Raw genomic sequence first — 27,578 nt, forward strand, 5'->3', positions numbered from 1 at the left:
ACACCGTATACAAAAATAAACTCAAAACAGTTTAAATATCTAAATGTAAGACCTGAAACCATAAAATGTCTAGAAGAGAACACAGGCAGAACACTCTTTGACATAAATCATAAAAGTGTTTTTTTGGATCTGTCTCCTAAAGCAAAAGAAATAAAATCACAAATAAACAGGACTTAACCTAAAAGTTCTTGCACAGCAAAGGAAACCATCAAAAAAATGAAAAAAATTGCCTATGGAATGGAAGAAAATGTTTGTAAATGATATGACTGACAAGAGGTTAATATTGAAAACTTATAGACAGCTCATACAACTCAACAATGTCAAAACCACCAACAATAAAGAACTCAATCAAAAAATGGGCAGAAGAGCTAAATAGATAGTTTTCCAAAGAAATCATACAGATGGTCAACATCACTGATCATCAGGAAAATGCAAATTAAAACCACTGTGAGGTATTACCTCAGACTTGTCAGAATGGCTATCATCAAAAACTCTACAGATAACAAATGTTGGCAAGGATGTGAAGAAAAGGAACCCTTGTACACTGTTGGTGGAAATGTAAATTGGTGCAGCCACTATTAAAACAGTCTAGAGTTTTCCTCAAAAAACTGAAAACAGAACTACCATATGATCCAGCAATCCCACTCCTGGGTATATATCCAGAAAAAAACAAAAACAGTAATTTGAAAAGATACATGCACCCCAATGTTTATAGCAGCACTATTTATAATAGCCAAGATATGAAAGCAACCCAAGTATCCATCAATACATGAATAGATAAAGAAGATGGGTGTGTGTGTGTGTGTGTGTGTGTGTGTGTGTGTGTAAATATATATAATGAAATATTACTCAACCATAAAAGAATGAAATTCTGCCATTTGCAGCAATGTGGATGGACCTAGAGAATATTGTGCTTAGTAAAATAAGTCAGAGAAAGACAAATACTGTATGATACCACTTATATGTGAAATCTAACAAAAAGTAATATGAATGAATATTATAGCAAAACAGACTCATGGGTATAGAAAACAAACCAGTGGTTACCTGTGGGGAGAGAGAAGGGGAGAGGAGCAAGTTAGGGGTATGGGATAAGAGATACAAACTACTATGTATAAAATAAACAACAAGGATTATGTTGTGCAACACAGGGAATTATAGCCATTATCTTATAATAACTTTTAATGGAGTATAATCTGTAAAAATACTATGCTGTACAAGTGAAACTAATATAATGTTATAAATCAAATATACTGCAAAAAGAGGAATGCTAAAGGAAATAAACAGAGTTCAATAATAGAAAATAGAGATTAGCCTTGAGTAGAATGCTCAGAAAGAGTGACTTGAGGAAGTGCCTCAAATTTGGGGAATGAAAAGAAATATGACAAGTGCTTTGAGAACTGCATTTACAGGAAGGTACCCTCCTTTACAAAAGTTACATTTGTTTCTAACCAGAATAACTTTTTCTCTTCCCTTTTCAGTATCCTCTCCCTCCTGATCATTTCTGGTACAATATTCACACTAAAATGGATTCTCGGGGAAAAAAGATGTGAAACTTCTTCTGGAAATATCAGCATTTTAATAGGGGTCAAAACCTCTGTTTATCACAATGGAAAGAAATAATGCTCTAAAACTGTTTCTGGCATTATGTGCTTAATACACTTTGGGGACCTGTGGGTGGGGTGGGAGGAACCTTCTTGGCCACATAGAAATGAGAACAAAGAGGCAATAACTAAAGGTCAGCCTTGTTGACAATTTCTTGAAGATAGGATTTTTCCTCTTGGACTATTAGCAGGATACTAAAAAACCATCCCTGGAAACAAATGGAGAGATGAATCAGGTGTGTTTATGATTTGGGTTTTACTGGAAGGAAGAGTGGAGATGGAAACAGACATGGTTCTTTTTGTAACAGGGAAGGACAGATCTGACTCCATATTGGATCCATTTCTTTTACTTTAAACTGTGTATTCATTCTGTTGCTTTTGCTACAAGTTAATCACTAAAGGGATATTGCCTGTAGCTTACAGTATACATAATGGCCTATCTCCGGGAACCCTGCCTCCTGTGCCTGAGCCTTAAGCTAAAATACCTGTGTTTAAGCATAGCGTTTGTGAGGTTAGTTGCAATTTCAGAGATGAGAACCAGGCATTCACTTCTGTGGTTATTTCCCTCATGTACTGTAGGTGTCAAATTCACGTAAGTGATCGTAGAAACTTTTGGGGGTTCATCAATTTGTTCAATATCAGAACTGGCAACTAAACGTGATTTTTACATATCAATAGGCCAAAACACATATTCGATAGTTTTGTGGGATAGTAAACTATTGTGTCTCAGGTCCCAAAATCTACGCTTCTGTATTTTTCTTTGTGATGCTGCCTACGAGACTCTGAAAATTACATTTCTCCTTTACCTCCTGGTTCTATTATATGTTAGATTCTACCATCTGGGTGCTAGAGGGAGATAGTGAGGCAGAAGGAAAAAGAAGGAACTGGTTCCTTCTTTAGTTTGCTGTTGTTTAGTTTGCTGTCAGTGTTGCCACACAATTGGCCCTTTACCTGTGTGCCTGTGATTGGTATCGGCAGCAGTTGGTCACCACGTCCAGATTTTCTCATGCTCTAAAACATGTCAGCACACATTGGCAGGCACCTGTACTTAGAGGACTGATCTCGATCTTTAGGGTCCTTCTCCCAGTCGCAAAAGGTGCCAACAAAGTAAGGTAACTTTTCTTCCTTTCCCATTAATATATGCACTACTACTACATATGATTTGTTTTACGTAGGACATACTATATGTTATCATACATATATATCACAGAATGCATTAATACAAGCACGTGCATGACAGTCTTGATAGCATATAATACATATTATTTACCACACTGAATTACTGTCTCTATGAATATTCTTTACTAATGGTTATTCACGCATTTACACAGAGCATTCAATCCTTGGCTATAAGTAATGTGTTCTATTAATTAAATCCCCATCAACACTCAAGTCACTTATGCAGAGGTCTGGGTTCCAGTTCTGCAAGATGCTTCCTCTAAATCTCTATATTCTAATACCCAACGTCTTCCCTTCATTTCTCCAGCAATTACTATACTTGTGTTACCTCAGTAGTTTCCTTTTTTTTTTTTTTAGTCTGCCAATGTCTCTTTAGCCATTTCTCTCTATTAAATTCTCTCTGTTGAAATAACTGGATGGTTTCTGTTTTGTCACCGGACTCTGACTGAAAAACAATATACAATGAATCTATGACATCATCTAAATACATCACACCATATCACACACCTTACCATAGACGTAGTTTCTAATACAGTATATAAAACATTTAGTAATTAGTTTGGAAAGTTCTTGGAAACAAGGGTGGTTTTAGAAATTACTGGTTTCAGTTCAGTGTTTTTTTTGAAGGCAGTTGAAAACAGAGCTCTCCATTTTGGTGCGTGATGTGCATTTTGTTTCAACTTACCAGAAGTATTGGTGAGAGGACAGAGTCAATTATATTTTCTTAGCAACTAGAATGCAGGGGTAATTAATATAAAAATGAGGAATTAATTTAAAGTCAATAATTATTGTCAATATGCTGAACATACACAATTTCTTATGATAGTTAATATAGATCAACACAACTAAATTTAAAATGATTTTAAATTCTAGGTGAAAATCAGTACTCCTCTTAAATGTTATCTTAACCCAATCTAGAAGAGATTCAAAGTGCTCCATAATTTTGTACAACCTAGTGGATCACTCCTTGCCAAACTTTAACTCAAAAAAAAACCCAAAAAACAAAAAACTTTATCCCAATTTCCCCTCCAGCTACTCATTTTTTTATGCAAAATTCCTCAGACATGGCTGTACTCCTGATCTGCAATTTCTGATCTTATCCTCTTTCTCAATTAAAACCACTTTACACAAGTGTTGCCTCTACCACCCCACAGAGTGCTCACTGCTTTCTCTTATCAAGATCTCTTATCTTAAGATATCTTATCTCTTGTTATGATGGATGTTATCCATCTAATGGCTTTAATTCTCAGTCTTTATCTTATTTGCCATTCCAACAGCAACATACATGGTGGATCACTGCCTTCTTAAAATGATTTCTTAGTTATCCTCGTCTCTTCTCTTTGTCCTATACAGCATATCCAATCTCTCAGTAAACTGACTTCAAATTATATCCAAGATCTAACTACTTCTCCACACTTCAAAATTTCCACTACCGCACCCTCTGGGCACACCTGAATTTTAACAGTTCTCTCTGTTTCCATAGCTGGACTTTAAAGTCTATTTTTTTTTTTTAACACAGCATCTGGAATGACCATATATAATGGGAAATATATTATGATTCTTCTGTTGCTTCCTTATTTCATTCAGAGTAAAAGGCAAAGAGTCTGAGGTGGACTGTAGGTTTTATATGTAATGGACCCCGATTACCTTTCCTCTTTTACTTCTTTGCTTCACACATTCTAGGCATGCTCCTATCTTCAGGCCTTTGCTTTGGGTTTTCTTTCTGCCTGGGATGCTCTTCCCCAAGATACCCACATGGATAGCTCCCTCACCTGTCGGAGGTTCTTTTATCACCTTTACTATGATGCATATGCTGATCTATTTGATACTGTTATGTGCCCAACCCACTTGCCCTCCATATAACACTCCAGATCCCTCTTACCCTACATCTTCCTTTGCCATAGTGTTTTTCATTTATCTTCTAACATACCACACAATCTCCATATATTTTATTTATATATTACATTTAAGTTAGTCTTCTGCCACAATTTAAGCTCCATTGATCAGAAGTCTTTGTTTGTTCTCTGATTCATACCACATGTGCACAACACAATAAGCTTGGCGTACAGTAAATATTCAATAAATATTTGTTAAGTGAATGTAGAAATTTATATAACCACCCCCTACTCCCTGACAAGTCTCTGAGTTCCTTAAACAACTTCCTCCTGTTCTATGGGGGAGATAGCAACATACCTATTTACTTTATGCTTTTAATTTCTAAAACTCTTCCCTTACCCAACTGGATTGTAAACATACGCCAAAGCTCCACTAAATCCCATATGCTTGGTATGCCCTTCCCTGACCTCCATTAATTTGACATCATCTCCTGTTCCTAATTTGTAAAACCTACATGGCCCAATAGAAAAAAGTCCAGGAATGAACATCAGAAGACTCTCTGCTCTGGGTCATGTTACCACATAGCTGTGTAACCCTGGGCTGAGCTCTTAACATCCGAGCCTGTGGTACAATCTGATCTGTAAAGTTTCTTTGAACTCTAATGTTATATGACTGTAATTGTAATTTAAGCACAATGTTTATTTTATACTACATGTAAAAGCACATTTTATAAACCAGTGTTATTTTACCACTAATTAAATTCCACATTGTTTTTAACATCATATAGATAAGTCAGGTGTCCATTTATTTACTTGTTATCTCTTCAACTATATTGTAAATTATTGGAGATACTGATTCTCTCTGTTTCCATACTACCAAGATCGGTAACAATGACATAATAACAATAGTGCAGCCTAATATTTATGTGAGCCAGAGACCCTTCTAACATTTCACATTTAATTCTCATGGCCAGCTTGAGAGGCACATACTATATTATCATCTTCATAAGACCATTTTACAAATTAAGAACCTGTGACACAGAGAGTTTAAATAGTTGATGGATACTGAATATACAGTAAATCTGAACCCAGGCATTCAGGTTCTCGAGTCCAAGTTCTTGATCACAACACTGCTCCTTATCTAATTCTCCATGCATATCAATTATTTAGGTAAGAGGAAGGCAGAGATCAGAACAAATGAATAAATAGGTACCTTTCTGATTGTAAAATGTTTGAATGCAAGTTGCTTAATATCTGAGTTCCTGAAGAAGAGTTCATTTCCTCGGTACACAAGTCAATATTGTTGCTACAAACTTTTTGCTGGGTACCGGCATTTGCAGCATTGTCTTGATCACTAAATTTAAGATACATATTTTGGAGCATAAGATAGGATGCTTCCTACCATTTCCCATTGGCCAAGTTCAGGGTAACACAGCTTTTCCATGGCTGCATCAGGGAAAAGAAATTTGGATGCTTAAGTACATCCAAAATTCAAAATTAACAAGAGAGCCTTCCCAAAGACAGTTCCACTTTCAAATTAGTACATGGAAGCCAAAGGAAGATCCTGCTGTTCTTTCCAGCTCTGCGCTCTGGTAGCAACCATTCAGCAGCAGGAAAAACATATTGGAGCAACGTGTAAAAAAAATCCCTGAGAAGAACCATTGTCTTTTTGGATTTGCAGACAAAACAGACTACCAAATACATGTTGAATGAAGGTTATGTTTCGGGTATGCATTTTTTTTTTTTTTTACCCTTTAGAAACTACATTCCATAAAATTATTGGCAAAGAAATAAAACAATTATGTTCATGCAGTTGAGACTGAAGAGTGGAAACACTAAGCTTAGGCCATGGAAATAGACTTTTGCCTGAATACCCTGACAAGATATAACTATCTGATTTATCTCTATTAAGAGAAGTTATTTTGAGGGATCAGTTGAAAAGTAAATTTTATATTTGATTATATTTGGTTGTTATTATTCAACAGCCTGCATGCTAGATATATACTGACTTTATTATCAATTTATCTGCCCATTTCTCACTTTTTTTCTTACTGCCTAACCTTATGAAAGAGTAACTCTATTTCTACTCACCATTTTCCTTACACCAGTTTTCTCTTATTTGTCCTTTGATTTATTTGGTATCTCAACATTTTCCCTAGCTTTTGGAACACCTGATACTTCTTTTTTTTTTTTATCTTTTTAACTAGCGTCGGGGACTAGAAAGTGCATGGGCTTAGGGAGAGAACCAGATTCATTTCAAGTACTAAGTCTGCCACTTTAGAACTTAGAGAATGGGTTTAATCTTTATAAGCTTCGGCTTTCTCCTTATAAAAGGACAATGCCCGTTTCAGAGTTTCAGGATTTGTTGTGTAAATTATGTAAAATATATCAAGCCCCCAATATCTGTCACAGAGTGGCCCTTAGTAGATGCCAGCTGTGTTCTTTCTAGGGGCTGTTTTTCATGAAACAACATCATCTCAGTTGTTGTTCTGTTCCTTTTGCAGTCCTTTGAGTTCCTTCCAGGGCTCCTCTCCCATCTCCTTCAGCAGTCATTCCAATCGGTTCAATTCATTTTCCATATAATACAATCTCATTATTCACCTATTTTAAACTATTTTTTAAACTTTCACCATTTTGAGTGTACTTAATGTGACTTCTCATTGGAGGTGGCAAGGAGTGGACAGTACTAATATTATAATGAGACATTAAATAAACACACATATATGTATAGATTATAATAAAATATATAAAGGAAATAAGCAAAACTATATGGTAAAGGGTAATGGGTATTATATTTAGACACAGATATAAAAGATAATAAAAGGGTCAAGCTGGGAAAGGAAAAACCTAAAGTACAAAGGCCCTACAAATTGAAAGAACTTGACTATTTAAGCAGGTAGGTAGAAGACAGATCATGGGAAATGTAATAATTTATGCTAAGAAGTTAGGGTTGAAACTTATTGAAGGATTTCTTTTCAGGGAGTACCATAATCTGATTTTTAAATGATCTCCCTGGCTACTATGTGGATAACCGAGTAGAGAGATAGAGAGAGAGAGAGAAACAAAGAATAGATAATAGATTATAGAGTGGGTTTATAGACAGGGCACTCTGTTTATATCCTCAGTGCTTTACTACATACTTGGTATGCAATGTGTATTAACGAATGAGTCAGAAAATAATGTGTGTGTGAGTATGTGAGACTGTGTGTCTGTGGTTCTATGCGTATGTATGTAGATAAGACTGAAATCACACAGATGAGCGAATTTTTACTGAAAACTGTGACTTTTCCCCTCTTACTTTATAATTTCTCTATTTTAGGATTCTCACAGAGTGGCGTGTGAATTCTATGTGGAGATCAAAGACCAGGGTAATAAAGGGACATCTGGGGAAGTAAAGGTAGCAAAGAGAAGGCTGGCCTCCTTGCTGGTCCTCTGCGGAAGAGGGGGAGCATCTCAGCGGTCACCAGTCCCACAGTGAGAAGAAGCCCACTTAGGAGCTGATAACAGCAAGGAGGAGCACACAATAAGGACAAGCTTCTACACTGATTCCTCAGAGAAGATGCAAGATAATTCCTCTGGCAGAGGAAGCTGAATGGTGGTGGGAGGAAGGTGTTCCTTGCTTGCTGTCTTCCTTGCTGAATCCCACCTTCACTTCTCTCTCTTTTGTCTCTCAGCTTATACCTCTAAGGAATACGTTTTGAAAACTAACAGATTACAGTGAAGGCTCATTTCCATGCTAAAATTCTCTTTCTCTTACCTTTATTATAGTTATTTTTTGTAACACTTGAATCTAGTATTGACAATTGATTATTTTGACCATGTAGATCAATAACTACTGCCTAATGCCAAACTCACACGTAGACACGTAATTTATGTTTGCGCCTGTGTGAGGATGAGACGAACATGTTATATGAACAAGGTGCTAGAGAGTACACATATTTAGAAAAATAGAGTTTAGAGTGTGTATAGAGAAAGGATACAAATAATAAAGCATGGTTTAAGAATAGTGCATAAGAGTATTTACTAGGAGAATGATCTCATTGTATCATTAGTTCTGACCACACTAGAGAGAAATCAACAATGTCTCTTCATTGTTTAAAAGTGCAAAAATTTCACAAAGAAAGCAAAAGTAAAATGGAAGGGGTCTAGGATTTTTCAAAGCATATATATACTGGGAAGGGGGGAAAAAGAAGGCAGATCATAACAGCATAGAGCAAAATGATAAAGAAAAACTCTGGTCCTAAAAGGAACTTCAGGAATCAGTTTATCTTAATTTATTTAGTACAGAAGACAACAGAAGTCCACACACAGAGGGCAGGTAAGCCTGGACTCCTCCCTTCTGGGCACTAGGCTTTGGGAGTGTCACAGAAGAGACCTCTTAACTTGGACACCATTGACATCTGGGGCCAAATACACCCTTGTTTGGCAGGGAGGAAGGTTTGTCCTGTATTTTATGGGATATTAGCAGGATCTCTGTCCTCCATCCTCAGGATGCCAGTAGTGTATCCCCTCTCCCCACACACACAACCATCCCCCAATTTGTGACAACCCCCAATGTCTCCAGATATTGCTAAATATCCCCTAGAGTCAAAATCACACCTAGTTCAAAACCAACGCTTTACAGCAGGGGTCCCCAACCCCTGGGCCACTCTGGTACCATCCGTGGCCTGTTAGGAACTGGCTGCACAGCAGAAGGTGAGTGGCGGGCGGGTGAGTGAAGCTTCATCTGTATCTACAGCCGCTCCCCATCGCTCGCGTCACCACCTGAGCTCCGCCTCCTGTCAGATCAGTGGCGGCATTAGATTCTCATAGGAGCGCGAACCCTACTGTGAACTGGGCAAGTGAGGGATCTAGGTTGTGCACTGCTTAGGAGAATCTAATGCCTGATGATCTGAGGTGGAGCCAAGGCAGTGACGCTACCATTGGGAGTGGCTGCAAATACAGATTATAATGAGCAGAGAGATTTGACTGCACAGAGACCATAATAAATCAACTGTTTGCAGACTTGTATCAAAATACTATCAGTGAGTGGCAAGTGAAAACAAGCTCAGGGCTGCCACTGATTCTGCCTTATGGCGAGTTGTATAATTATTTCATTATATATTACAATGTAATAATAATAGAAATAAAGTACACAATAAATGTAATGTCCTTGAATCATCCCCAAACCATCCCCTCACCAGTCCGTGGAAAAATTGTCTTCCACGAAACCCATCCCTGGTACCAAAATGGTTGGGGGACTGCTGCTTTAGAGATTCTCTTCCTTAAGATTTCTTCTACCCACCTCTCTGTATTAATATCCATGGTTTCATTAAGAGGAAAAAAGGGAACCAGCAAAGCTAGGAACTATTATTTTTATTATTATTATTATTTAGTAAATACTCAAAAGTGTGAGAAAAGGAAACGGAAGAAAGCAAGCACTTTAGGAAAGTCCAGGGTGAGCTATAATTCTGACTTGTTTAATGTCGTATCACCTTACTGATTAAATCTTTTCTATTCTAAATCATTCAAACATGGCAAATGGAGACTATAGCACTCAATTAGAAATAGAATTATTGAATTTGAAGGTTTTTACTTCATTAAAGATTGAAGCTTTTAAAGTGCATACACACCTACACACTCCTACACATTTGCACGCCTATCAGCTGCATTCATTACTGGAGATTCACTCATTCACAGTAACAGAGCTCATAATTTGTATTTTTTTTTTCAATAGTGATGCCCATTGGCTGTTCTATGTAATATATCACCCTGTGCATTACAGAACTGCTCCAGGCAGCCCGAAATACATAAAGATATAGGGCACCCTCTTTTTCTTTCAGTTTCCTAAAGGAAATATTTCTTATACAGACTATCAAGGGCTTTACTTCCCTCATCAAGCTTTTTATGAACAAGCCATTTGTCAGGTGCGCCTGTGGCGCTGATGATCCTGCACGAATAGAATACACTGCTCTTCGGTTAGGAAAGGTTAGAAGTGCACCTGCCAATGCACCTACATGCACAACCCAGATTTCACATTCTCCTCTGCAGCGCTGCATTATAAAGTATACAGGAAAAGAGAGAGGATTTGTTAGCGCTGTTCTTCCCATCAGAGCAAAAAAGGTGTGCTAGAAAGGCAGCAGGTATGTGCCATGTGGTCCTGTGTGAACCTAGCAACAACGGGTGCCTGTTCTGGGATGGGGATGGAAGGATGGTGAGGGTGCCGTTTATTCCTCCACGTCATGTACAGTGTCTCCTATGAAGTTACTCTGAAGTTTAGGCTTATATTGTTAAGTTATCCAATAGAGAAAGGGTTATTGACTGGAGTTACCAAATAGATGAAGTCCGAGACAACTCAATTTGATCATCCAAGACACCATTTCCCTTGACAAAGCAAGTCAGACTAGGCTCCTACAACAAATGGAAAGTCTTTAAGTAAGTGTAGAACTGAGTGGATATAAGGGGGCCTTAAGCAGAAGGTTGAAAAAACATTGATTTCCTTATCTTTCCCTGGCATTATCATGTCAGATGCATTCCCAAGACTGAAGAAGAGAATAAAGTGAAATTAATTTTAATTATGCACATTTCTACGTTTTTGTATTCTATGTGAAAATAATAAATACAAAGGGAATATGACTAACTTCAAGGTTTTACTTCATGTCATGCTTCTGAGAATACATTTTTCGGCAAATGTAGATATGCTTTCATTTTATTCGTATAAGAGTTTACCCCGTACAGCTCTAGGCTTCAATACCCTAAAAAACACTCTTCTTGCTATAAAAGTATCACATCAAAATTCAGGTCGTGACCAATTTCACACACTTTAGCCTCCTACAGTTAAGCAATTATTTCCTTGAGATACTTGCTGCTCTCATTTCACAATGAATTTGGTTCATATATATTGATGAAAACAACAGAATTATAAAGTTACATTTACAGCATCTTGGTATCAGTTCATTAAAAAAAATCAATCAACTGGATATTTGGAAACATGCCACATGTAAGCCATTGTGCTAGGCTCAGAGGTAGAGAAATAGAAGTAAGATCAGGATCACTGCCCTCCAAAAGCTTCAGGAGATTAAGCCTTTTCAACCAGGGTAGTCAAATATCTGAACTACATAATATACGATGTCAAACAGGTAAAAACAATAAAAATGATTTAAAATTTTAGAAGGATTTGTGATCACTATGGGATAAGTGTTCGGCTTTTTGTGGAAAACACATGGACTTAATCTTAAAAACTGAGGGCTTCACGGAAGGTCTTCCAATGGGACTATGACACAGTGGAAGCAATCACCTTGGACTCTTCATCAGGAGGGGATGTATGGAGTGGAGTTGTTTAGGGGTGGGAGGCAGAGGACAAGGACACTGCCACTGCCCAAGTGTAGCTCCAACAAAAAAACTCAAAGATGAAAATATTGATCCCCTAGTCTCTGCCAAGTGTTGTGGTAAATTCTAGGAGTCCAGAGATGAGTGAGACATAAGAGTGGAGGAGTTTACAAGTGTAAGATGGAACAAATCATAAAAAAATCATTTTTATTCAAGATATGAGGTGCTATATATTCTAAAGGACAGTTGGTTATTCTCTGGGGTTTGAGAAAGGAAATGATACTAAGTTATTGCTAAATGTTACTAAAACTGAATCTTGAAGGAAGAGTGGGAGTTTGCTGCGGCAGCACATAGAAGGAGGGATTCTCAGCAGAGAGTGGAAAGTAGCCAGCGTTTATGGTGTAAAGCAGGAAAAATGAGGCCAGATAACTCCAGTTGGGCTCAAGTTGTGCACACTCTTGGAATTAGTATGCTTAGAAATTAGGACTTGGAGGTAATGGAGAAAAAAATCAAAGTATTTTCCTTGCATTTTAGAAATATAAACTTGGATAATGTGAGAGAGAGAAATGAGAAGCAATAAGGAAGAGTACTGAAAAGGCTTCTGGGAGAATCCCAATGAGACATGATCGGGGCATCGTTGGTGTGAGGTGCTGCATTCAACAAACATATCAGATGTGTCATATTCAACAATGCCTGATCGGGGGTGAATGAAAGCCAATGTGTTTGAATTCTTGTGAGAGGCTGTGTGGTAGAATCGCCGGAAGTACTGACTTCAGACTCAGATTTTCTGGACTCTTTTTTGAACTTTTCTAACTACTAGCTGGAGTAGTCTAGGTGAGTCATTCTATCTCTATGCCTCTGTTTCTTCATCTATACAATGCAGATGATAATAGCCTTTATAGTGAGGAGTTATTGAATTAAATGACTTAATACTTTGTTTAAACAGTGACTGAAACAGAGACCCTTGTTTAAACAGTGACTGAAATAGAGAAAGACCTCAATCAGTGTTAGCCATTGGGCAGTCTGACTCCAGAGTTATATGCTTATAACTGCTATACCATAAAAATAAGACAATGATTGCAAGGAAACATTCATTTTTTGGCAACTAAGATGGCCTTCATTGTCTTTTCAAGTGATGACTTTTGAACTAGGATAAGGAAACAGATGGAGAAAGCACTTCCAAAGAACTGGTGGCACTTGCCAAATCATTATATGTGCCAGGCAAAGATGAAGGACAAAATTTGAATTGTCTCAAGGTTGTGAACTTGGATACTAGAAGAACGATTTTACCATTGATATAAATGAGAAAGAAGGTTTCACAATTGTACCTAACTCACAAGCCAACTGAAGCCTTAAACAAGCTAATTAATTGTAAAGGATTTAGTACAGTGACAGGCATGGGGTAAACATTCAGTAGCCCTTAGTGATCATCCCAGGAGTAGATGAGAGACACATCTGGATGACCCTGGAGTACCGTTTCTTCCACACTTGTAGTTCCCTGTGCTGACTCAGATCTGCATTAGCAGGCTGATACCGGCCACTGGCCTCCAGGGGCCTCCCTTTTCTAACAAGGCAGCTTTTTTTGACTCCTTCCCCCAGCATGATGTAAAGCATTAAAAGTGCAGGCTCCTCTCCACTGGAATCTTGGCTATGGTGTTAGCCAACCATCTATGCCCAGTCAAAGCTAAAAGCTTGGGGAACTGTATGTACTTTACTACTTCTCTGCTTATAGTTCTCCCCACGTCTTCCAGTAAACTGTGTCATTTCTGTATGCCAAGAAGCAATAGGCATTTGATGACAGAGGGAGATAGAGATTTGGCATAGGTCTGCATGGGAACTGAAAGAGGCATTTCAGGTTGAGAGATGATTGAAATTCATGCCCAAAGGGGAAGGGGATATTTATAGGCAATAGTGGGTTGTAGTCTAGACTCAAGTCAGCAATGTCAGGATTAAAGATAAAATAGCAGGGAATTTGAATGAGGAAGAGGAAGACTGCTGGGAAATGAGAGGTGAGCAGTACTCCAGTATCCAGGCAGGGCACTGGCAGCATGGTGAAATGTTTAGGGGTAGCGAGACCCCAGCCTCTGGACAGAGGTTCAACAATAGGGATTTAATCTCTGAAATGATCCCAGAAAGACTAGAGGTGCTAGAAGAAAGATGGGCAGATTATCAGCATCTTTCAGAAAACATCAGATGCTAATAAGTGCTACAGCAAAGATGTAGGCAGAACTTTACTTGTAAAATCAAATCTTAAGGAGTGAGAGGAAAAAAGGAATAGCTGGAGAAGAAAGAGGGCTCAGAAATAACTGCAGGAATTCAGTTATCAGAAGTAGGGTCTGTGCTTAGGTTAGAAAAGCCTCAAGGGAAATGTGTCAGAATAAATCATAAAATTGAATTACGATCAAAGATTGGTTCATATACATAATTATTTTCTGATACAATGTTACCAAAGGTAAATACTTTCTCAGCAGTTTTGTGTGGGTCCTTCACAAATTTTCTTGTTCAGAGTTTTTATAAACAAGGAAAGAGACTAAGAAATATATGTGGTAAACATCTCAGAGGAATCATTCTTTAGGCTAATCTCCAGTCAATTTCAGAGGTTGCCAAGTAGCTCTACCAGAATCGGTAGGATCCCTCTACCAAAGAGACTCATTTCCACAACTAACTATAATGAAGTCATAGATAACCCAATGAGCCTAAATTCTTCACATGCGGGATGGCTCAAACTGCTTAAATTCATCAAAGAAAAAGAAAGGTAGATGATAGTCAAATGGTACTATCTCAGAGTCTGAATTTCCTGGTTGAATTAATTACTCAGGGAATTCTCATCATGAGGGTTTGGGGGGAGGTTCTAAGCCAATGAGTTTGCTTTGCATTATTTTGGATTATGAAGGTACATCTCTGATTTTTCTATGCCAATATTATTTTGTTAACTATTTAGAACAAAAGTATATACTCCATGGCAAAAATATCTACAGTTGATATGATGCTTAATTTCAGGTGTCAACTTGACTTAGCCACAGGATGCCCAGATGTCTGGTTAAACATTATTCTGGTATGTCTGTGAAGGTGTTTCTGGATGAAAGTAACATTTGAATCTTAGACTTAGTAAAGCAGACTGATCTCCCTAACATGAGTGAGCCTCATCCAATATGCTGATAGTCTGAATGGAACAAAAAAGCAGAGCAATGGGAAATTTCTGCTCTCTGCCTGATGGTCTTTGAGCTGGGACACTGGTCTTTTCCTGCCTTCAGACTCAACTGAAACACTGATGCTCCTTGAGCCTGCCAGCTTTCAGACCAGATCTGATATCATCAGTTCTCCTGGTTCTCAGGCTGTTGGACTTGGAGTAGAATTACAGCATGGAGTCTCCTGGGTCTCCAGCTTGTGACCTCGTAGCCTCTGGAATTGCATGAGCCCATTCCTTCTAATAAATCTCTCCCTTTCTATACATACGTCCTATTGGTTTTCTCTGGAGAACCCTGACTAATATGGTTGACTTATCTCTCTACTATATAAATCTTAAATTGCTTAAATTTACCAATTAATCATCTGTCAGAGAATTTTCAGTCTTTAGACTTACATGAAATGTAAAGATGAAGAGCCTCTCAGCAAAGCTACTCTGCTCTGTGTCCCCCCTTCTCTTGTTTTGGAAGCATATTCAATACATCCATATACTAAGTCTGGGGTTCCTGAGCTGTGTTCTTTGCTGGTCTTGCACAATTCATTTTTATTCTCATAGTTTGTAATAGCGATATCTGATTTTTTTCTCTTTGATTAGTTTATTTGTACAGTAAACTAAAGCTTTTAAAACATGACATGGTCCCTACTAGGAATTTTTACCTCCCTTTTATGCACCTAAGTTTGCTAAATTTTACCCACTCCTTGCAACTTTTAAAAATTATTAAACACACATACATACAACCATGTTTTATTCATTTTCCCTGAAAAAGGCCTAGAATATTTTAAAAGGCCCCCAAACCTTGCAGAAGCGAGAGTGGGTATGGTGTCCTGCTGTGTGATTATAAATTAAAATGTCCCCTTTGCTTCCTAAAGAATAAGTCAATACCTAATATCACAAAACTCCCCCCCCCAGTCTCTTTTTTTCTTTCATGTTGGAATATAATGCTTGTATTGATGTGAAAATGCACCAGCATGCACTGAAGAATAACTGAAGGTAGATTTCCACTCAGTGGGCGTGATGACAGCACAGCTGCTTTGGGGAATGAAATATAATAAAAAGTCTGTTTGATGACCCTACCCAGGAGCGACACACTGTTCACTCAAACGCCTTTTACTTGGTACCATGTGACTCTCACAGCAAGTCTACTTGTGAATCCGGGAGAATAAAATCAGCAATCCAAGGTTATCTATATTTATATCTATAGATCTGTATCTATAGCTGTATATCCATCTCACTTTTGCTTTTGCCAGACAAGAGGAGATATGCTATCCTAGCACACATCTAGGCTCCTCATTAAAACAAGCACCATGCTCTGTGAATCAACCTTCCTCAGGCTCCATCTTCCCCAAACATACAGAGCTGTTTTGTCTTCAGCATCCTAAAGTGATGGATTTCTGAGTTTTCCTTGAACATCTTAGATATCTACAAGACCATCAAAAAGCAAAAACTTCTAAAATTAATTTTTAGATACTTTTTTGGTAGAAATATATGTAGACTATTTGGAAATAAAAGAGATTTGTATCTACTGATTCACTATTAAGAGAAAAAATTAAATCTGTTTTTCCCTGATAGCCGGCAACAGTTTTAAGGGAAAATGCCTTTATATATGAATTCATCTAGCTCCCCCTCCCTCTCTCTACTATCCTGAAAAAAAAAACAAGGTTTCAAATTAGTTATATATATTTTCAAATAATAGCTTATAGACCCAACATAAAACGTTCCATTTGTTATGTAAATGCCATTAAGGAAATTAAGTTGAAGCCCATTGCTTGAGGACACACTTTTAAAAATTGATTATATATATGCTTCTGTTTAAGTAGGGAAACTAGACTTTTTAAATCTATATAATCTACTCTATGTAATTTCTATTCATAATGTTGTTAAGTATATACTTTTTAGGAATATCATTTTACCCTTAATTAGTTAGGGTACACTTTTTTGTTTTTTAACCCTACTTGGTGTTTGTTTTGGAAAATTTGGATATTATGGAAAATGTATTAAGAAATTAGTAATGGACTGACAAAGTTCAACATCCATTTATGATAAAAGCTCTCCAGAAAATGGGCATAGAAGGAAATTACCTCAACATAATAAAAGTCATATATGAGAAACCAAAAGCCAACATCGTTCTCAATGGGGAAAAACTGGAAGAATTCCCTCTAAGAACAGGAACAAGACAAGGGTGTCCACTCTCACCATTACTTTTCAACATAGTTTTGGAAGTTTTAGTCACAGCAATCAGAGAAGAAAAAGAAATCAAAGGAATCCAAATTGGAAAAGAAGAAGTAAAATTGTCACTCTTTGCAGATGACATGACATTATATATAGAAAACCCTAAAGACTCTACCAGAAAACTGCTAGCATTAATTGATGAGTTTTGTAAAGTAGCAGGATACAAAATTAATGCACAGAAATCTCTGGCATTCCTATACACTAACAACGGAAGAGCAGAAAGAGAAATTAAGGAAACTCTCCCATTCACCATTACAACCAAAAGAATAAAATACCTAGGAATAAACCTGCCTAAGGAGGCAAAAGATCTGTATGCAGAAAACTTTAAGACATTGATGAAAGAAATCAAAGATGACACAAACAGATGGAGGGACATACCATGTTCCTGGATTGGAAGAATCAACATCATGAAAATGACTGTACTACCCAAAGCAATTTACAGATTCAATGCAATCCTGATCAAATTACCAATGGCATTTTTCACAGAACTAGAGCAAGAAATCTTATGATTGGTATGGAAATGCAAAAGACCCCGAATAGCCAAAGCAATCTTGAGAAGGAAAAATGGAGTTGGTGGAATCAGGCTTCCTGACTTCAAACTATACTACAAGGCCATAGTGATCAAGACAGTATGGTACTGGCACAAAAATAGAAAGAAGATCAATGGAATAGAATAGAGAACTCAGAAGTAAGCCCAAACACATATGGGCACCTTATCTTTGACAAAGGAGGCACGAGTATACAATGGAAAAAAGACAGCCTCTTCAATAAGTGGTGCTGGGAAAATTGGACAGCAACATGTCAAAGCATGAAATTAGAACACTTCCTAACACCATACACAAAAATAAACTCCAAATGGATTAAAGACCTACATGTAAGGCCAGACACTATAAAACTCCTAGAGGAAAACATAGGCAGAACACTCTATGACATCCATCAAAGCAACATCCTTTTTGACCCACCTCCTAGAATCATGGACATAAAATCAAGAATAAACAAATGGGACCTCATGAAACCTAAAAGCTTTTGCACAGTGAAAGAAACCATAAACAAGACTAAAAGGCAACCCTTAGAATGGGAAAAAATAATTGCCTATGAAACAACGGACAAAGGATTAACCTCCAAAATATACAAGCAGCTCATGAAGCTTAATACCAAAAAAGCAAATAACCCAATCCATAAATGGGCAGAAGACCTAAATAGACATTTCTCCAAAGAAGACATACAGATGGCCAACATACACATGAAAAGATGCTCAACATCACTCATCATCAGAGAAATGCAAGTCAAAGCCACAATGAGGTATCACCTCACACTGATCAGAATGGCCATCATCACAAAATCTGGAAACAACAAATGTTGGAGAGGGTGTGGAGAAAAGAGAACTCTTCTGCACTGTTGGTGGGACTGTAAGTTGGTACAGCCACTATGGAAAACAATTTGGAGGTTCCTTAAAAGACTACAAATAAAACTACCATATGATCCAGTAATCCCACTCCTAGGCATATACCCAAAGAAAACCATAATCCCAAAAGAAACATGTACCATAATGTTTATTGCAGCACTATTTACAATAGCCAGGACATGGAAGCAACCTAAATGCCCATCAACAAATGAATGGATAAAGAAGATGTGGCATATATATACAATGGAATATTACTCAGCTCTAAAAAGGGATGAGATGGAGCTATATGTAATGAGGTGGATAGAACTACAGTCTGTCATGCAGAGTGAAGTAAGTCAGAAAGAGAAAGACAAATATTGTATGCTAACTCACATATACGGAATCTAAAAATGGTACTGATGAACTCAGTGACAAGAACAAGGACGCAGATACAGAGAATGGACTGGAGAACTCGAGGTTTGGGAGGGGGCAGGGGGTGAAGGGGAAGCTGAGATGAAGTGAGAGAGTAGCACAGACATATATATGCTACCAACTGTAAAACTGATAGTCAGTGGGAAGTTGTTGTATAACAAAGGGAGTCCAACTTGAGGATGGAAGATGCCTTAGAGGACCGGGGTGGGGAGGGTGGGGGGGACTCGAGGAGGGGGGAGTCAAGGAAGGGAGGGAATACGGGGATATGTGTATAAAAACAGTTGATTGAACTTGGTGTACGCCCAAAAAAATAAAAAAATAAAAAAACAATTTAAAAAATTGATTATATATATGCTTCTGTTTAAGTAGGGAAACTAGACTTTTTAAATCTATATAATCTACTCTATGTAATTTCTATCCATAATGTTGTTAAGTATATACTTTTTAGGAATATCATTTTACCCTCAATTAGTTAGGGTACACTTTTTTTTGTTTTTTAACCCTACTTGGTGTTTGTTTTGGAAAATTTGGATATTATGGAAAATGTATTAAGAAATTAGTAATGGACTGATACCCTACCAGAGATAATTAGTTAGCATTATCCAGATTTTATTTCATTCAGATCTCTTTTCTAACTATGTACATATTTATAATAATGTTGGGGTCATATTCTATATAAGTTTTTGTAAACACTTTTATTCACTGTATTTTCCAATGGTATTAGATACTTTTGAGAAACATGGTTTCTTATAACAATAGTATTTCACATAAGGATATACTCTTTAAAATCACCTCTTTGTTTAAAATACTTACTTATTTTCAATTAGTGTAAAACTCATCACTTGAAGTGTGTGAAGTAATGCCTAAACTTTACTTAATTTTTGAGTTAGAGAAATTTATTTTAATAAATCTAGGAAATTATTTGCAGTTTGAAATCATAGAGCTGAAAATCAATTCTTAATAAATAATTAAAACATAGTATTATCAACTAAACCATTTTTTCTTATGTGAGGAAAAAGAAATCTCGTGATGCAAGTTATCACTGAACTTTGAAACAGTTATAATTAATTCTTTCAAAAATTAATATACTAACTACATTTTCAAACATTCATAAAGCCAAGAGAGGAGATATCCTAATTGCTTAGAATAGACAGTGCCAGAAGCAATCCCAGGGAAATGCATTTGCTGAGATTGAACGGGGAACCTGCCAGTATTTCCCGGCAAGTTCCTCAGCTACACACAAAGCGAAGAAAACGTCTACTCCTTAGGCTGTGGTCTGAATGCGTGTGTCCCCTAAAATTCATGTGTTGAAAATTTAATGCCTAGTATGATGGGATTAGTAGGTGGGGCCTTTGGTAGGTGCTTAGGTCATGAGGATGGAGCCCTCATGAATGGGATTAGTGTTCTTTTTTTTTTTTTTAAGCTCTTTATTGGAATATAATTGCTTTACATTCTTGTACTACCTTTTGAGGTACACCAAAGTGAATCAGCTGTATTTATACATATATCTCCATATCCCCTCCTTCCCGCGACTCCCTCCTGCTCTCCCTGTCCCGGCCCTCTAAGGCATCACCCATCATCGAGTTGATCTCCCTTTGTTATACAGCAACTTCCCACTAGCTATCTATTTTACAGTTGGTAGTGTATATATATGTCTATGCTACTCTCTCACTTCGACCCAGATTCCCCTTTGCCCCCTGCCCCCCTAACCCCATGTCCTCCAGCCCATTCTCTGCATCTGCATCCTTATTCTTGTCCTGTCACTGGGTTCTCATGACTGAGATTAGTGTTCTTATAAGGAAATCTCACAGGGCTCCCTCATTCTTTCCACCATGTGAGGACACAGCAAGAAGTCTGCTGAAGCAATGTCTATATCAACAGAATAAGGAGGTCTGAATACTTCAGCCTAGCAAACAGTTGATTTAGGAGGAAGGCATATTCTGAATGACTTCTAAAAGGCTTTGTTTACATGCATAGAATTTGATTTTTTTTTTCAACAGGTGAGAAAGGTGATTAACAGAAATCACTTTCCTTCCACAATATAAATGCTGAACCACATTTTATTATGTTATTAATATAGGCAGATCAAAACTTTAGAGTATTATTCTAAACATCTGTCTAATTTAGTGGCATAAAATTGAGGCATTTTGCAATAAAAGCCTTATTTCAAATGGTAGACAGGTTTTGTGTGTGTGTGTGTTGTTTTCTTTTGTTTGGTTATGTATCAGATGGTAATACACAAGGATACTTTTTTTTTTTTTTACTATTATTATAATATTGTTCCTGGAAGATACATTTAGTTTTCTAATATGCACTGATGGAGTAAATGTCCTCAGGCAATTAGAACTTTGAAAAATTCCAGCTCTTCAAATGAGAAGACCAATCTGTAGGTCAGTGTTTTCCTAATTACAGGTTGCAGCTTGTTTTTAGGTCGTAAAATCATTTAGTGGGTCATGGCAATTTTTTTTAATGGAAAAGAAAAAATATAGAATATAAAACATCAAAATTATGAGAGCACATTAACACACTAGGTAAATTTTATTTCATGAAAACTTGGTTTCAGTAGGTATTGAGTATGATATAAAATATTTTCTCATTGTTTTGATCAAAATCATTTGAACCTGGAGGATGTTATGTTAAATCAAATAGACAGAGAAAGACAAATACTGTATGACCTTATATGTAGAATCTTAAAAACTAGAAGTCATATAGAATCAAAGAGTAGACTGGTGGTTGCAAGAAGCTTGTTGCATATTGGTGAAAGGGTACCAACTTTCAGTTAGGAGATGAAAAAGTTCTGGGGTGTCTAGTGTACAGCATGGTGATTATAGTTAACAATACTGCACTGTATACTTGAAATTTAAGTATACACTAAGTATACTTAAATATAACATAAGAGAGAGATCTTAATTGTCCTTACCATACACACAAAAGATAACTATGTGAGGTGATACATGCATTAGTTAACTTGTTTGTGGTAATCATTTCACAATGTGCATGTATATTAAAATATCACATTATACAGCCTTTAAAAATTCACACTGTACAGCCTAAATATATACAGTTTTAATTTGTGAATCACACCTCAATAAAGCTGGAAACAATTTAGGTATGCAAAATTATTCTAGGTCCACTGTTCCCAGGTTGATGGATATGAAAGTTAAAATGAAAATTATTCTCAGAATGGACAGATGTTATCCATTTGACCCTTTAAGCGTTTGTTTTCTTTTTACCACTTATTCCTAGTTAAACGTAATGCATAAATACATATTCACCAATCAGTGACTACTGTTCTAAACAGAAATATAGTGGAATGTTATGAAAGTTGATGTTGCAAGTTTGAAAATATTTTCACAGAAAGATACCCACTCTGCAAATTCAAGGCTACTTAGAGTTTGACTGATTTTCACAAGTCATAGTCAATAACTAATGAGACTTAAAAGTTAATCACAACTGGGAGGGAAAAAATGTGAGAGGGTGAATAATAATATATTGAATAGTCTCTAACTTAGAGAATTTATTTTGAATTCATCACCATAGAACAATATTTTCCAAAATGGCCTTTCAACCAAATGACTTCCCTTCATCCTGGACTACAGAACTTATTATTTAGAAATAACACACACATGGGTATGTATCTGTGTGTGTGTAAACAACAAAATGTTATTAGTGTTTTCCTCTTCTAGATTTTCTGTATCGCCTACATTTTTGCAACCAAGCTATTTCAAAAAGGAAGTAAAAGGGACTGTCATTCTTCAGTGCTCATGCTGTCAATAAGAATAGGGTAGAGAGAGTTCTCAGTGTATAAGACTTTCACCTCCAAGATAAAGGAAACTGAAGATGATTCAAAGAGATGGAAAGACAATCCCATGCTCTTAGATTGGAAGAATATTGTTAAAATGGCCAAACTACCCAAAGCAATCCACAAATTTAATGTGACGCCCCATCAAATTAGCCATGACTTTTTTTTCACAAAACTAGAACAACACTCCTAAAATTTACATGGAAACACAAAAGACCCAGAATTGCCAAAGCAATCCTGAGGGAAAAGAACAAAGCTGGAGGCATAATCCTTCTAGACTTCAGACAATACTTCAAAACTTCAGTAATCAGAACAGCATGGTATTCGCATAAAAACAGACATATAGATCAATGAAACAGAGAGGCTAGAAATAAACTCAAACACCTACAGTCAATTAATCTTTGACAAAGGATGCAAGAATATACAATGGAGAAAAGACAGTCTCTTCAGCAAGTGATGTTGGGAAAACTGGACCAGCTGCATGTAAATCAATGATGTTAGAACACTCCCTCACACTGTACACAAAAATAAACTCAAAATAGCTTAAAGACTTAAATATAAGACAAGACAGCATAAAACAAGCAAAACATTCTCTGACATAAATTGTAGCAATATTTTCTTAGATCAGTCTCCCAAAACAAAAGAAATAAAAGCAAAAATAAACAAATGGGACCTAATCACACTTATCAGCTTTTGCACAGCAAAAGAAATGATAAACAAAATGAAAAGACAGCCTATGGACTAGGAGAAAATAGTTGCAAATGATGCAACCAACAAGGGCTTAGTTTCCAAAATACACAAACAGCTCAAACAACTCAATAAAAAAAAATTAAAAAGTGGGCAGCAGATCTAGATAGACATTTCTCCAAAGAAGACATATAGATGGCCAACAGGCACATGAAAAGATGTTCAACATTGATAACTATTAGAGAAATGCAAATCAAAACAACGCATTAGCATCTTACACGAATTAGAATGGCCATCATCAAAATGTCTACAAATAATAAATGCTGGAGAGAGTGTGGAGGAAATGGAACCCTCCTACACAGTTGGTGGAAATGTAAATTGGTACAGCTACTATAGAAGTCAATCTGGATGTTCCTTAAAAAACTAAAAATAGAACTATCATATGATCCAGCAATCCTACTTCTGGGCATTGATTTGGAAAAGACAAAAACTCTAATTCCAAAAGATACATGCACTCCAATGTTCATTGCAACACTGTTTACAATAGCCAAGACATGGAAGTAACCTAAGTGTACATTGACAGATGAATGGATAAAGAAGATATGGTACACACATACAATGGAATATTATTCAACCATAAAAAAGAATGAAATAATGCCATTTGCAGCAACATAGATAAGCCTAGAGATGATCATACTAAGTCAGACAGAGAAAGAGAAATATATGATATCACTTATATGTGGAATCTAAAAAATAATACAAATGAACTCATTTACCAAATAGAAATAGACTCACAGACATAGAAAATAAAATTGTGGTTACCAAAGGGAAAATGGAGGGGAGGGATAAATTAGGAGTATGGGATTAACAGACACACAATATTACAAATAAAATAGTTAAACAGTAAGGACTAACTGTATAGCACAGGGAACTATATCCAATATTTTGTAACAGCCTATAATGGAAAAAGAATCTAAAAAACTCATATATTCACACATATGAATATATATATATATATTTGAATCACTTTCTTGTACACCCGAAGTTAACACAATATTGTAAATCAACCATACTTCAATAAAAATGATTAGGGTATATATTATACAGAACAATTTCCCTTTGTTAAAGCAAATAGTAGTGACTTCCATGTATGGGAAAAAATGGAAATCTTTGAAACAAATATTTTCTTTGGATTATATAAGAGGGAAACTATATAAAAGTTTGGATTTCACATCTATTTTCCTTAATTTGCACAGATTCATAGCTAAATTGACAGAAACGTCTAAAGTCTACTTTTATCATATTTAATCAAATCCATTAAGGTAAATTAGTTGTTGCATATTGGATTCCTTTGTTCGTTCTTTCTCTTACATTTTTATAAACACAGTTTAAATTAGAGTATCTTGGAGTCCTAAATTAGACCAAATTAAATTAGTTAATGTCTATTATTCACTATGTTTAAGATCCTATTCTTTTAGTTATAATGGTTCCTGTCACGCGAAAAACCACCAGGAGGTTGGGTTTGCTAAGTGACTGCCAGGAGGGAGGCTTTCATCCTTATATAAGGATGAGTCAAAAATTATCCACACTGTGGCTGCAGAATTTATAGAAGTTTTAATATAACCAGAGTGCAGATAATTCTTGACTCACCCTCGTATTTTTATGTACTTAGGCATTAAAAAGCATCATTAAACATAACAGAATCTGAGTGGGGGGGAGGGTCTCAACTGTGGTAAATATTTGTACGTGTGTTTGTTTTTTTGTGTTATTCTGGTCTCTCCAGATAATTTCTATTTGCTCTAAATCTCCCAGGTGGATTTCTACTGGGAAATGGTGATAAAATACGGTGATCAATCATTTTGACTCTGAACATTCAGGGAAAAAGCAAAACTAACAACACAAAACCAGAAAAAATAAATATCTAGGTATTTCACAATAGCTTTTGATTTTTATAATTCAGATACATCTGTGACATAAGAGTTCCTATGTCTTCTGGATTCCTTTACAGTAATAGTCCTTTTCAGTAACAGTCCACACAGCCAGGCCATACAGAAACACCCAGCCTATTGTATGAAAAGACACGTATCCTCGAGCAGGAGATGCTCTAGTGAATATTAGTTCAAGGAGCCACAGTGTTGGAACTCAGACATTCCTGGAGCACCTCCTATGTTACAGGTGTTGCTCTATATGCAGGGACGTGGCCTCTGCCTTCAAGGAACTGATAGCATAGAGGGGAAATGAGATGGACCAAATCATACAACATGTTAGAAACTGTGTCAGGTGTGCGCACATGGTGTCACGAGTGAACACGGAATATTTAAAAATCAGAGCCCACAGTCACACAGTTAAGCCTTCTGTTATGACCTTCCTCTCTCAGTATTTGGTACATCTGTACTAGGAGCTCGGCGAAATATTCTTTTACCTCTGTCTTCCATTTCTAAATAGTTCTTTACTTAAAATAAGTACTTACCTAAAACACCTATTGCAAGAAACATCTAGAGAAATTCGGTGATTTTTCTTTACTCTGTATCAGTCCCACATCATATATTACTCTCTTTGCTTATGACATCTCACTTTGCAATCTCAGCTTTCTTTGTAACATCATAATCAAGGAATATTCCAAGGTCGCCAAGTTTGTTCAAATAACAGCAATATTACCTAAGTCGCAGTTTATCATACCTCTGTGATGTCAAGTTTAAAAATTACTCCACTTAGCCAGGCCAGTCTTGCCTCAGTTGATACATATCTCTTGTCATTGCTCTTTGTACTCACCCCCCCCTTTTTTTCTGACACTTTGTACAAATTTAGCAAGATCACTTTGAGCTTTTGATTCAAGCAGAATATACCTTTAAAGCCATAATTAAATTAGTAGTCTTATTACTAATAGTAAAAGGTATCTGAATGCCCATAAAGTCAAAAGATACCAAGTACTCTTATGTTAATCAAATAAACATTCTTTGTTTTTAAACATGTAATATTAACTTAGAGGCATATCCATTGTTCTATTCAAAATGAACCAGCATTTCAAAAAAAAAAAATATATATATATAGAAGATTTCAGTCCTCTAAGACAGTCTCAACCCATTTTCCTCCCTTGCCCACCCTCACCCTCTCAGCAAGTTTCTAACTCTCCCTCATTCAATCTACTCTCAGGGCAGCTAAGGGAGTATCTCAAAAGCCTGAATCCAAACATAATCAGGAGCATGTGACACCAGCACAGCAACAACAGGACATTAGCTATGGAAATCAGATAGCAGTTTCAAGAGCAAACACTGAATAGATTTCACTGACCTGAGGAAATATCTATCTGACTCATCTTGGTCTGCGTGACGTTGATGTGAACACCGACTTTGCTTTCAGTGAGGTCAATCTCCACGTTGCCCAAATTATCTGCAAAATGACTGAAAAGCAGGAGACCATTGGGGTTCCAAGTCCTGAACTGGAAACTAACTGAAAACAGGTCCTGGTGAAGCCGTCCGGGCACCTCCAGGTAACTGGTAGCATTGAAAAAGACAGGTACTGTGTAGGGCTCCACGCACGAGAAACTCAAATTCCCCTGGAAAACAGAAGGGCATGCTTTGAGGAAAATGTAGAATAAAATAAGCATCCATGAAAGCAGACAAAGCGACAGTTTTACAAATTTCAAAGCAGAGCTTGAGCCTATGTGAAATTCTCATGGAATCAGCAACTGGATACCTCGGCATGTCCTTTCTGCTACAGCTAACAGGGTACGGCAGTTGGCTGCCGAGCTGAAGGACTCATACAGCACTACCCATCATGGAATTGACAGACTGACAGCCTGATGTGATGGGCTGGCTGTGGAATGGATGTGTCTCTGTGTGTTGGGCTTGGGTGTGGACCACTGGACTTTCTGAAGACAGCAAAGGGCTGCTTCTCACCCCCCCAACCCCTTCACTACTGATGCTGACTGAGC

The 27,578-nt window shown here is 36.9% G+C and overlaps 1 protein-coding gene across 1 annotated transcript in view; it reads right to left on the minus strand.

Moving 5' to 3' along the window:
- CNTNAP2 (contactin associated protein 2) overlaps window positions 1-27,578 on the minus strand; it is a 2,049,865-nt gene that overhangs the window by 1,116,845 nt on the left and 905,442 nt on the right. Inside the window, exon 8 of the mRNA XM_057731238.1 lies at window positions 26,936-27,200. Coding sequence (XP_057587221.1) covers window positions 26,936-27,200 — 265 coding nt within the window. The remainder of the gene's footprint in view (window positions 1-26,935; window positions 27,201-27,578) is intronic.

This window comes from Hippopotamus amphibius, chromosome 4, assembly GCF_030028045.1.
Source record: "Hippopotamus amphibius kiboko isolate mHipAmp2 chromosome 4, mHipAmp2.hap2, whole genome shotgun sequence".
Lineage (NCBI taxonomy): Eukaryota > Metazoa > Chordata > Mammalia > Artiodactyla > Hippopotamidae > Hippopotamus > Hippopotamus amphibius.